At 34.7% G+C, this 13,458-nt stretch overlaps 2 protein-coding genes and 1 long non-coding RNA gene across 3 annotated transcripts; 2 read left to right on the forward strand and 1 right to left on the reverse strand.

Moving 5' to 3' along the window:
* The first annotated feature begins 83 nt into the window (after positions 1 to 83).
* Positions 84 to 2,165, forward strand: LOC133870849 (cinnamoyl-CoA reductase-like SNL6). The gene is made up of 6 exons (XM_062308091.1): positions 84 to 264; positions 364 to 524; positions 629 to 817; positions 1,278 to 1,431; positions 1,559 to 1,751; positions 1,987 to 2,165. Exons 1-6 carry the CDS (start codon positions 147 to 149, stop codon positions 2,069 to 2,071), a joined length of 900 nt encoding a protein of 299 aa, XP_062164075.1. The 5' UTR covers positions 84 to 146; the 3' UTR covers positions 2,072 to 2,165.
* Positions 2,166 to 4,204: 2,039 nt separating this feature from the next.
* Positions 4,205 to 4,689, forward strand: LOC133872008 (uncharacterized). Its single transcript, XR_009900914.1, has 2 exons — positions 4,205 to 4,275; positions 4,511 to 4,689. It is a non-coding gene; the product is annotated as an uncharacterized LOC133872008 (long non-coding RNA).
* A 2,722-nt stretch (positions 4,690 to 7,411) lies between these two features.
* On the reverse strand, positions 7,412 to 9,049 carry LOC133870366 (UDP-glucuronate 4-epimerase 1). Its single transcript, XM_062307469.1, has one exon. It carries the CDS (start codon positions 8,853 to 8,855, stop codon positions 7,560 to 7,562), a length of 1,296 nt encoding a protein of 431 aa, XP_062163453.1. The 5' UTR covers positions 8,856 to 9,049; the 3' UTR covers positions 7,412 to 7,559.
* Between the last annotated feature and the right edge of the window lie 4,409 nt (positions 9,050 to 13,458).

Raw genomic sequence — 13,458 nt, forward strand, 5'->3', positions numbered from 1 at the left:
GTATTCCTATAACTACTAAATATCAAATTACACACACACACACACACACACATATATATATATATATATATATATATATATATATAAGAAGAAGACAACCCAAGAATATGTGAAGGAAAAAGAAGCAAAGAGATCAATCAGCTCCAATGGATCACGAAAAGACCACAGTTTGTGTTCTTGATGCGTCAACCTATGTGGGTTTTTGGATTCTCAAAGGATTATTGAGCAGAGGGTATAGAGTTCATGCAGCTATCCAAAAACAGGGCAAGTTCTCTGTTTTTTGAGGAACCTCTGGAGTTTCTGAGGTTGTTTTCTGTACGTTGATATATATGGATGGGCCTAATGATTTTGATTTTCTTGCAGGGGAGACAGAGATACAGAAGATAATCAGGAACATGGAAAGAGTGGAGGAGAGATTGGAGGTGTTTTCTGTAGATGTTTTGGATTATCATAGCATTCTTGTAGCTTTGAAGGGGTGCTCTGCTTTGTTCTGCTGTTTGGATGGTTCATCAGATGGATACGATGTGAGTATATATATATATATATATATTACTAGCCCTGTTTGTGATGATTCTATATATATATATATTATATTTAGTATGAATTGATTTGATGATGGTTTGGGCAGGATAAAAGTGTGGATTTGGAGGTGAGAGGAGCAATCAATGTAGTGGAAGCATGTGCTCAAACAGAGAATGTTGAGAAGATTGTGTTCACTTCTTCTTTAACTGCAGCAATTTGGAGAGAGAACATTTGTGCAGACGAGGATGTAGATGAGAGGTCATGGAGTGATCAACAATTCTGCAGGAAAATGAAGGTTTGATTCATTTCTCTTACCAAATCAATCCTAAATTAATTCCCAAAACAAATCAAGAATACTGCTTTTTCTTTCTTCTTCTTCTCCACCTTTCATGTATAAAATTAAGTTTGTTCTTGTAGGGAAGCTTCTGCTTATGCCCCTCTTGTTGCATCATCAGGATCCTTTCCAGTTAATTATAAGCTTAATTTCTAGGGTAACTACTATGGATATTGTCCTACATAGTAGGATCTCTTATCTTCTCTTCCATTCGGATCAGAAGTGGAAAAGATCCTGTAGCATTTTCCTTCATTTTTGTCCTACCTAGTAGCTACTTTTCCTGGAGAGAAAGGGATATCTACCATTTGGACATTTTCATGACCTTTGTAATTGTGCATGTTAGTTTTGTCGTCCTATATGCTTGCCGGATAATTATATATTAATTAATTAATTCATAAATTATGACAAAAATTACGTGCAGTTGTGGTATGCCCTAGCAAAGACACAGTCGGAGCAGGCTGCATGGGCTCTAGCCATGGATCGCGTGCTCAACATGGTTTCCATAAATGCTGGACTGGTGGTTGGACCCTCTGTCACTCAACACAATCCCGTCTCAACAATGTCATATCTTCAAGGTAATTAAATTAAAACATATTTAAAATTAATTGGCTTAATTTCAATATATATATATATAAAACCTCTATTTAAATTCACAATTAATTAATTAATTAATTTTTCTTTTTCTATTAAACGTACGTACAGGAGCGGCTCAAATGTATGAAAATGGAGTCTTGGCGTTCGTTGATGTGAGCTTTCTAGTCGACGTTCATATTCGTGCCTTTGAGGATCACTCCACATGCGGCCGCTATTTCTGCTTCGATCGGACTGTTCACACTGAAGATGAAGCTCTTAAACTTGCTCAAACCTTAACCCCTTTAATCTCCTTACCACCTAGGTAAACATTTAACTACACCCTCGATCTCCTCTTATATTCCATAACAATTTGGGTAGTAAATGTGTTCAGAGAGCCTCTACGGAGCCCACCTGTCCGAGTAGAACTCGGCAGGTGATCGAGCTCGTACAGACTCTCTTACATTTGCTGTCCGGATTACTAACAATCCGAATCGGGATCCTCTGTATCTGTATACGAAATATATTGACTGATTAGCTGATCTTTTAACATAACACAGGTATGAATGCCAAGGAAGTGAGGTTTATGCTGAGAGGTTGACGACCAAGAAGTTGAACAAGCTTATAGAGGGCACCGCTTGTTAGTGATCAATTCTTCTTGTGTTTTTGGTGGATGTATATAAATATAGTGGTTCAATTGAGAATTATTGGACTCAAACTAATTAAGTTCTGTTTTTCCTTTTGGGGTTTGGTGCAAGGAACTTAATTAATTATACTAATCACACATGACATCCTGAATTATCACAAAAACAAGAGATCGAACAAATTAGTACACTGATTTGTTTTCAGATTGAGATCCCTCACAATTGTTTGCCTCTTGCAATCGGGTAGGTGAAAATTCTATTTACACCCAACTTGTTATTAACCCAAGTTAATCAATTCAAACACCGTAGTAATAGTCACCACAATCAATATAAGCAGAAAAATAAATAAACACAGATTTGGTGATGAAGTAAAACCACTTCAGGGGCAGCCAATCTCACAAAGGGATTGTTCTACTTACAAAACTTTTATAATTCTGAAAAAAACCCAATCTTACAACCCGGGTAAATGATGCGTTCACCTCCCACTGCATGCAGTGACTCCAAAACCTATGGTCTTTTTCTATATGGATCGCCTTCAAGAATAAACTTTATCCGTTGCAACTCAGAACTCTAATGACTGTAAGCTTTGTATGTTTTAAATTAATAATAAACCAAATTATCCAATCTCTCTCACTAAATTTTTTTATTAAAAAGAAAATTGTCATTTACTTTGTGCACAATTACCATTCCAATTCTTGATTGAAGCATTGCCAATCCATTCAATTTGATGTGTTGAGGGATTTTCCCCTCCTTTATAAAGTTTATGAACATTTTCTTTATGTCTCAATTTAAGAGAATTGAACGAATAGTTTTTAAGAGCACAATATATTACCTTTCAAATCTACCTCAAAGAGCTTAGTTAAAATATTATTATAAAGCCGTATTTCTATTAAAAAAACAGATTGATTTTTCAAAAAGTTTTGAGAAAGACATTTAGGCCTCGTTTGGTTCGCAGAATGTCTATTCCATTAAGAAAATGAATAACTATTCCTAAGAATAGATGAAGGTGGAATGGAATAACTATTCCTATTCTTTTATTTGGTTGTAACGGTGAAATAAAACATTGCATATGTATTCTTTTATTTGGTACAGTGCAATACATTAGTGAATAGAATCATATTATAATCAAATTTCATAAAACACCCTTATAATACAAATATAATTTAAATTCTTAAGGACATTTTTTTCTTTATTTTAGAAACATAAACAATCGTACTATGACTTTTTTTTTTTTTTTTTCATATACAATTACGCTACAAAATGATTTATAAGAAAAAAAAAAAAAAAACACACACACACACACACACATAATCATCGTATCACCATCATAAAAAAAAAAAAATAGATCATTTGCAAAGCCCTTTTATTTTTTTATTTTTTATTTATTTTCCTACAACAAGCATTCGTTCTTTTGCTTACAAAGTAAAATAATTTATAAGAAAAAAAAAAAACATAATCATCATATCACCATTATAAAAAAATAGATCAGCTGTAAAGCCCTTTTATTTTATTCTTTTTTATTTGTTTTTCAGCAACAAACATCCGTTCTTTACTTACAAAGTTTTTCCCAAGCCTCCGCAAGGCAATTGGAGTCCCCCCCGATATCAAGAGGTATTCGTTTTACTACGTCTAAGTGCATTCTGTAGGCTACATCACAGGAAAAAAAAAAATGTAACGCATAACAAATTAAGTTGGGTTGAGAAACAGAGAGAGGAGGATGAGAATATAATTGCAGAATAATTGCAAAGATGGAGAGAGATATTGATGGTGCATTTGAGTGTTGAATTTTTGAAATCAGAATTAAATTTTTATTCTGTTTGCGAATTTTGAGGTTTGATTTTTTAGAAAAAGTTGAATAAAATATAATTTGTTTATAAAAAGTTAAATAAAATATGATTTATTTTTTAAAAAAGTAGAATCAGAATTATATTTTATTTTCAAAATTTTGTATTTAAACACACCATGAGTTGAGAAATAGAGAAAGAGGGATAAGAGACTTGAGTGTTGAGAGGTTAGGTATTTTAGATAAAAAACGAATTTTATTTATTCTCACATGAAAAGAATAAGTATTCCACTCCTTTTTGAGTGGAATACGTATTCCTCTTCGTAAGGGAATAATTATTCCATGGGAATAACTATTCACACTGAAGATGAAGCTCTTAAACTTGCTCAAATCTTAACCCCTTTAATCTCCTTACCACCTAGGTAAACATTTAACTACACCCTCGATCTCCTATTATATTGCATAACAATTTGGGTAGTAAATGCGTTCAGAGAGCCTTTACGGAGCTCACCTGTTCGAGCAGAACTCGGCAGGTGATCGAGCTTGTACAGACTCTCTTACATTTATTATCCGGATTACTAACAATCCGAATCGGGATCCTCTGTATCTGTATACGAAATATATTGACTGATTAGCTGATCTTTTAACATAACACAGGTATGAATGCCAAGGAAGTGAGGTTTATGCTGAGAGGTTGACGACCAAGAAGTTGAACAAGCTTATAGAGGGCACCGCTTGTTAGTGATCAATTCTTCTTGTGTTTTTGGTGGATGTATATAAATATAGTGGTTCAATTGAGAATTATTGGACTCAAACTAATTAAGTTCTGTTTTGCCTTTTGGGGTTTGGTGCAAGGAACTTAATTAATTATACTAATCACACATAACATCCTGAATTATCACAAAAACAAGAGATCGAGCAAATTAATACACTGATTTGTTTTCAGATTGAGATCCCTCACAATTATTTGCCTCATGCAATCAGGTAGGTGAAAATTCTATTTACAACCAACTTGTTATTAATCCAAGTTAATCAATTCAAACACCGCAGTAATAGTCACCACAATCAATATAAGCAGAAAAATAAATAAACACAGATTTGGTGATGAAGTAAAACCACTTTAGGGGCAGCCAATCCCACAAAGGGATTGTTCTACTTACAAAACTTTTATAACTCTGAAAAAAAACCCAATCTTATAACCCGGGTAAATGATGCGTTCACCTCCTACTGCATGCAGTGACTCCAAAACCTATGGTCTTTTTCTATATGGATCGCCTTTAAGAATAAACCTTATTCGTTGCAACTCAGAACTCTAATGGCTCTAAGCTTTGTATGTTAAAATATTATTATAAAGCCGTATTTCTATTAAAAAAAACAGATTGATTTTTCAAAAAGTTTTGAGAAAGACATTTAGTCATTTCAAAATGTCTAAATAAAGTTTCATCTATATATTCAGTGAAAGGTAAATAAGAATTAATTATTATTTAGGGATAATTGTACCATTGGTCAATGTGGTATGCCATAATTATTTTTCACTCCCTATGGTTTAAAAAGTGCATGGGAGATCCTTGTGGTATGCAATAATTACAAATCGATCCCTGGCGTCAAATTCTGTCAAAATTTTTAACAGATTCCGTTAAATGCCACGTCAGCGCCACGTGCCGTTATTTTATTTGTGACACGTGGCGTTGACATGTCCAATCTTAATAAAATAATATAAATTTATTAAAAAAATAAGTAAAAATACTTATTTGAAAAAAAAATTAAAATTCAAAAAATAAAAAATAAAAAATAAAAAAAAGAAAAAAGAAAAAAGAAAAATGGGGGCAAGGGGGTGGCCCAGCCACCCCAAGCCTGCCCTTTTTTCTTTTTTTCTTTTTTTTTTTTTTTTTTTTTAAAAAAATAAGTTTATTTATTTATTTTTTAATAATTTTTTTTTATTATTATTAAGATGGACACGTGTCGCCAATAAGATGGCGACACATGTTGCTGTCGTATAGGGCCAACAGATTCCGTCAAAATTGTAGACGGAAAATCGACCCAGGGAGTAAAACGTAATTATTGCATACCACAAGGACCTCTCATGAACTTTTTAAACTATAGGGAGTGAAAAATAATTATGGCATACCATAGGGACTAACGGTACAATTCTCCTCATTATTTATTTTGGATAATACTTGGCCCAAATCCAATCTGGCTCCCACTCCACTCTGGCCCAGAACAACAAACACCATACATAGAGCCCAGCGATCTGCTTCTTTTCAAACAAATACAAATAAAAGAGCCTCTCAGCAAAAGAAACACCAGATTCACTTGGATAAATAAAAGTCTTACGTATAGCATTACTCTTACCGAGAAAAGCCTTCTCATGCCCCAACCATGACGCTCATCTCAAAGAATTCGTGGTGGGCTTGCCCGCCCCCCGGCGTTTTGGGCTTTCACAAGTCACAACCCTCAATGAAATATATTTGTGAGAGACTAAGAAGAACTCTCTTCTCATAAAGCCCTAAAGCCAATGAAATCCTTACTAGTTTGGGCTTTCATCTATCATGCTTCTAATAACATCAGCTCCCTGTATTGGTATATGTGCATCTCCCATAATTAACGTTAAAATATAACTAACAAACAAACAAATGCACATGTTATTCAATTAACCACAAAAGCTGTCGGTGGATGTAATCATTGAACCTATACAAACCCACATGTGAAATCCCCTACTTTTTTATTGGATTCTTCTCTTACTTCACTTCCAAACAAAGCTGCAAATAAATCATTGTTAGTTTATAAATAAAAAAGAAATATTTCCATATCATATCAAATCAATTATTGCCATGATTGAAATCCCAACAATTTACTCACACCTGTCTACACTTTGGTTAAAAATTAAATAAATAAATAAATAAATTGTTGTGCATCAGAATCCCATAAGAAAAATGTTTAATTTTTTTTTTTTTTTTTCCATTTTCATATTAAAAAAAAAAAAAATCTATCATTGAATATATAAACTTTAAATTAATTTTAAAATAAAAATACTACTTTGTATTTATTTATTTATTTTTAATTCTCTTGCTAATATGATATCGTTGATTTTGAAAATAAAAATAAATAAATACTAATAGAAAGTATGTAAAATGGCCCGTCCCCCAAACCAAAATCATATTTTACACCATATTGTCGGCAAGCAAGTTAAAACTCGAGCTACAGTGACGTGTTTTATAGTCTTTACAGCTGGATCTACTCTGACTCACTGACGAATCCAATGTTTGCCGTACGATCCGTGTGGGTCCATATCACAGGCTAGCCTTATGTCACGGCTGTCCCAGCTGTCCATAATGCCCAATATCCCCTCTTAGCTGTCAACTATCAATACGCACACGAAATTCTATAAGGCAGAAAATTACGGGAAAGGACAATCCAAAATTATGTGAAATGAAGATTTTAATATTTGACCAAAATCCAAAATCCGATACTCTTTTTGCTTTATACAAAAAAAAAAAAAAAAAAAAAAAACTCACATGGAGGACGAGTGCTTTTCTAATTCTAACTCTCTCCTCCAAGTAAAGAATGTGTTCTTTTTTTCTTTTTTTCATGAATTACCAGATTTTTTCTTTTCCCATTTTTTTGTTTCTTTTTTCGGGGAAAGAAAATCGTAGGAAATAACAAAAACATTAAAAAAAAAAAAGGAAAAAAATTAAAGTAAAAGAAATTAATTTACAGGTTTGCCGTTGTTGTAGCCGTAATACGAGAGGTACCACCTAACAAACTTCTTCAACCCGGTTTGCAAATCGGTCGTGGGCTTGTACCCGAGTTCTCTTCGGGCCGAGCTGATGTTCGCGTGCGTGAACGGGACGTCACCGTTTCCGGGCATGTCCACGTAGTTCCTCTTCGCCTTCATCTTCAAATGCTTCTCTAGGATGCTAACAAGCGTCGGTACTGTCACCGGCGACGTGTTACCCAGATTGAATATCCGGTACGGGGCGGGCCCCCTCTTCTTACCACCCGACCCGGTGCTCTTTCCAGAAGTGTCCAACGACCCCAAACAACCCTTCACAATATCATCGATGTAGGTGAAGTCTCGGGCCAAGTCGACCCGGTTCTTGCCCCGGTATATTGTGATCGGTTTGCCCTGAAGAATGTTCCGGGTGAAAGAGAAGTACGCCATGTCGGGTCTCCCCCAGGGACCGTACACTGTGAAAAATCTCAAGCCGGTAATCGAGAGGCCGTAAATGTGGTTATACGTGTGGGTGATTTCTTCGCCGGCTTTCTTGGTGGCAGCGTAGAGACTGGCGGGCTGGTCGGTCCGATCCAACTCCGAGAAGGGTACCTTCTCGTTGAGGCCGTAGACGGAGCTGGACGAGGCCCAGACGATCGCGGGCTGAGGGTTCGCCGACTTGCAGGCCTCGAGGAGCGTGACGAGTGCCGCTATGTTGCTGTGTACGTACGATTGGGGGTTCTCCATGGCGTACCTCACACCCGCCTGAGCCGCCAAGTGCATCACGTGGGTGAAAGCCACCACGTCCAAGAGCTTGCCCACCAGCCTCGCGTCATTGACGTCGCCTTCGACGACGAAGATCCCGTGATTGCTGAGGAGGGTCTTGCGGGCCTTCTTTAACGAGGGGTCGTAGTAGCTGTTGAAGTTGTCGAGCCCAACGACGCCGTCTCCACGCTTCTTCAACGCGAGCGACACGTGCGACCCGACGAAACCGCCGGCACCGGTAACCAGGACGGACATGCCGCCGGATCGGTGGATCTGGGCGGAAGAGCGGACCTGCTTCTCCCACTGGATGCCGCCCCAGGAGGCGGACAAGTACCGGCTTCCGGAATCGACGAAACTCTGGAAACTCAAATACGACGCCGTGAGGGCGATCAAGAAGAGCGCCCACAAGAACATGGTGCTGGTGGAGGCGAAACAGCGGTGGAACTGGCGGTTCATGGCGTGGGACCGCTCGATCTTGAACTTCCCGGGCGTTGACGGGAACAGTTCTTCCTGCAATGAAGGCATTTTTATTTTGAAAATGGGGATTTAAAATTTCTGTTATTTCTTTCCTTGTCTTTAAAAGGAGAAAATAAAATTTTTTATTTTTTATTTGGTGGGAAAAAGGAAGGATTTGATTGGAGAGGAAGAAAGGAACAGATGCAGATGATCTAGGAGAAAATAAAAAAGGGAAGGATTCTCAGTGTGCTGCACCTGCTAATGGAGGGGAGGCCATAGATGGTTTATATATACCCGCAAAGAAACGACAGCTCTAACGCGTGAACGCGTTAAAGGACGGCCAGATCGAAATATAAGAGAGAGAGAGAGAAGTATTAAAGAAAGAAGGGACGTGTTGTTGGACTTTCTGAGTAAACAGAGTGTATCCAGTGTGAAGGAAGAAATATATATATATATATATATTCCGCGGGAATTTTCTTTTATTTTTTTTTAATTAACTGTCTCCAAGAAAATGCATTATTTAATTAATTAATTATATATATATATATATATATATTTTGTGCTATTTGTTGTTTTTTACTTTTTTTTTGGGGTCTTTACCAAAAGGAAAAGCTTGGGCTGGGTGCATTATTAGAATATTATCACTTTTCTTTTTTACTTTTTTGCAATTATCCCTTGACCAAAAGAGGATAAGTACAATATTACTTATCACCGGACGAACCGGTCGTGACTGACTGGGGAGAAGAGTTGATCAACAGATACTTAAAAAGGAAAGAAAGTTTGGGCGGTGCCCCCTCCTCCTCTTCCTCTCTCCTCATTTCTGTTATCTACTACTTTATCTTTGATTTTGTGTTCAATATATAGATCCCTTTTGAAATTGATTGTTATTAAATGTGGATAGGTTTAAGCAAAACGGTTTGGATTGAAGTCTCAGTTATTAAATAATTGAATAATATGGCTTTTCGTTTAAAATTTAAATAAGCGGTGAAGTTTGCAAGATAATTTTAGCCTTTACCATTTCACCTATTTATTTGAACCACATATAAAATCTCTAATTATTTCAGAATTTTAAGCAAGCCAAATCCTTAGGATAATACAGTTTTTATTACAATTATAATAAATAAAAAAAATTGTAATATTTATAACAATAGTCTCAATTTAACCAATCTAATCAAATTTGAAGAAAAAAAAAGAATTTACTATAGGTTTAATTAGTGGTGAGTAAAAACTGGTCTGATAATTTTTGGGTTAAAAGAAATATTTAGTTTATTTATTTTTGTGAAGAATGATTTTAATCGATTGATAATTTGACAGTGACCTATACAATTGGGAATATTGAAGAAGTTCAAAAGCGAGTGTTGAATAAGATTGGCTATCTAGCCTGTCTTGGCTGGCACATCATGGCAACGTTGTCTCTTTTTCTAGCCCTCTCTGTCTTTTGTACGTAGTTGTCTCCCGCTTTCGCCTGTACTTCCTCGAACCTTCTGGATTTTTCATTTTTTTTATTTATTTATTTATAAAAATGGTAAGTTTTCCTATTTATTTTTAAGTTAATTTTTTAAAGCTTTTGTTTTGTGTAAAAAAAACAGCCTTGGAATTTCTCGGTCAATGGCCACCGTTCATGATGGGAGGAACTCATTTTATCTTATAGAGATGCCCCCTTAAACAGAATTAGAATCATAATTTCTGGTTTGTATGTGTCTGACAATGAATATCAACTTTGTTTTCCCTTCTAGCTAGATAATGAATATTTTAGTGACATAGAAAATTGAAGCATTGTGAGTGGAGATTGCATGCGTTGTTCAATGAAAGAAATCCATAACTACTTGCAATTATCAATTATAATTATTTTTAAGGTTAGATACATATTTGCCCCATGTGCTTTACGACCTTTATTTTTTGCCTCTTCAGTTTCACTTTTTATCAATTTTGGTACCTGTGGCATATGAAAAGACGGAAATGGTACCTCCGTCTGATTTCCCGTCTAAAACTAACGTCCACCCACGACATTTTCTGTCATGTTGTTGAAAACGATGTGTAAAGAATTGGGTTCTGGGCTTCAAATTTTTTTAGGTACCCAATGACGTGGATAGACGTTAGTTTTGGACGGAAAATCAGACGAAGGTACCATTTTCGTCTTTTCATATACCACATGTACCAAATTTAATAAAAAGTAAAACTGAAGAGGCAAAAAATAAAAGTCGTTAAACACAAGAGACAAATATGTATTTAACCCTTATCTTTATATATACGTGAACGAAACTGGAGCCTCAACAAGATTATCAATTAATTATATATTTACTGCAAGCAGACTTGGATACGGCAAACTTAGTGTTTAATTAACGTGTTCAAATTGACTTTAAAAAAAAAAAAAAATCTTTTTCAAATTGACTTATAAATTTTTTTAGTTTTGTGCTGATTGTGAGATAGTGGTTACTGTAATTATTGTTTAATTTAAGTTACTTCTTTAAATAAGTTTTGTTAGTTAAAATAAAAAAGAAACGAACAAATGAATATTAAGAATGGGTACGGTAATTATTGTTTAAGTTACTACTTAGTATTATTAACAATCCTATGGTTAATTTAGTGGCAGATTTAAGATTTGTAGATCAATTTATGAGAGGTTTTCTATCAGTTTCTTTCTAAGCAAGATCGATACTTCTATCAGTTGTTCAAAAAAATAAAATAAAAATAAAAAATAACATATAATATATAATAAATCCGTTTCCATTGTTTCCATTAGTTGTCATATTAGTTTGTATTAAATCACTATTACAATTAAGGGCCCGTTTGGTAGACAAGAACAAGTATAATCGGCTGGGGACTATGTCTTATGAAGTGGAAATTACTATTTCGAATTTCTCATCCCCTCTCTTGTATGGACATGTAAAAAAAAGAATGGAAGATCTGTTTTTTGGGATAGTCAACCTATAATTTGGTTTGTTTATTGTTCTTGTAAATAATCAATCCATAATATTTCTAAAAATTATTATGTTTGTGTGTGTGTGTGTGTGTTTTTTTTTGTTTTAAAAAAGAGTCTTCAATGATGGCTGACGAACCACCCTTCCGTGGTCAACCACTCTAACTAGAAGCATTTGAGGTAGTTGTGATCACTTCTGGAGCCCCTCGAGGGTGGTTGCAGTTACTCCCACGACCACCCCCATGGCGCATTAATAGAAGTAACTGTGACCACCCCTAGATCCCCTCGGCGTCCATCTCGATTCTCGATCGACAAAAAATATGAATTGTTAGTCTATTCTAATTTATTGTATTCATAATATGACCTAAATTTTCAACAAAACAATATGAATTTTCATTATATTATAATTTCTTGGATTCCTAATATGTTACTGTCAACAACATGATCCTGTTAAGTGTTATCACTCTTTGACTTTAATATTCCATGTAAATCACTCATAAATTGTATCTTCATTCTTATCAATAGATCGATCTCTGACTTCTCATTCCAAAACCACGTCTGTTTTGGAGTCTGGCAGAGTGGCACACCCCATTACATTTAATTCAATATTTCAATTATCAAAGAAAAACTTTTTGAATAAAATTATTAAAACAAAACCCATATTTATATAGAAAGAAGTTGAATAGCTAACAAAGTAGAAACAATAATTAATGTTGTTAGTTAAGGTGTTGCCTTTACTCCTAATTATCATTGACATTTTATAGTCATAAAAAATGCAAGCCAAACATATATATATATATATATATATATATATATATATATATATATATATATATATATATATATATATATATATATATATATATATATATATATATATATATTTTTTTTCCCTACTTTTTTTTTGCTTGGTCAATTTAATATATATTTTAAAAAGAATACATCTAGTACCTTAAAAGAGATAAGGGATACAAGCAATAACACCAAAAAGTTTAATAGGAGTGCACCCCAACAACGAACCCAAACCAAAGAAACAATGCTGAATATATAAACAACAAATAGGAAATGAATGTTTTTATGACTCGTTATGAATGTCTTGGTCCTTTATATCCTGAGCAAAAGCCAAGGAATAGGCCACATAAAGCGGAAAATGCGCAAAAACAGAAAAAGATAAGAACGACGCTCGAGAGAGCCTCCTTTCACCCTACCTAAATCTCTGCTAGGCTGAAATTACATTAACCTCCAATCAAACACCGCTGAAATCAGAACAAGGTATGCTATCAAGGAGTAAAACACTTCAGGAACAAAAGCCTCATCCACAAAAAGAAATAAAAAAAATCAAGAACCAGGGAAATAATAACCCACAAACAACTCAATTTAATATTTGAGTCTACAAAGTTTTTAAGTTTAAGACCTCTACCCATTTTTTTTCTTTAAATAAATAACATAAAAAGGCTAATAGATCCTTCTCGTAAAAAAAAAAAAATTAAGTAGGTAGCTTGCGAGTCTCGACCACCCTCTGTTGGGGTGGCAACCCCTAAATTGAGGGGATGGCTTGTGGCATGCTTTTTGTATGTTGTTGTTGTTGGTTTTTATTTTTTTAATGGTATAGTAATAATTTCATGTAATTTTTGTTAATTTTTTAGGAAAAAAATAACCAAATACTTGTAAGCTCGAGTATTAAATTGATGAAATTGATTTTTTATTTTTTTTAATAGTACAGAGAAATAAGTTTCCCTGCATGGTACCTTG

Source organism: Alnus glutinosa, chromosome 6 (assembly GCF_958979055.1).
Source record: "Alnus glutinosa chromosome 6, dhAlnGlut1.1, whole genome shotgun sequence".
Classification (NCBI taxonomy): Eukaryota; Viridiplantae; Streptophyta; class Magnoliopsida; order Fagales; family Betulaceae; genus Alnus; species Alnus glutinosa.

Excerpts from the sequence above, each read along its gene's own strand:
- LOC133870849 (XM_062308091.1), top strand. The coding sequence starts at position 147 with ATGGATCACGAAAAGACCACAGTTTGTGTTCTTGATGCGTCAACCTAT. Across the intron at positions 265-363 it reads TGCAGCTATCCAAAAACAGG|GGGAGACAGAGATACAGAAG; the intron begins GCAAGTTCTCTG and ends ATTTTCTTGCAG. Across the intron at positions 1,432-1,558 it reads AACAATGTCATATCTTCAAG|GAGCGGCTCAAATGTATGAA; the intron begins GTAATTAAATTA and ends ACGTACGTACAG.
- LOC133870366 (XM_062307469.1), bottom strand. The coding sequence starts at position 8,855 with ATGCCTTCATTGCAGGAAGAACTGTTCCCGTCAACGCCCGGGAAGTTC.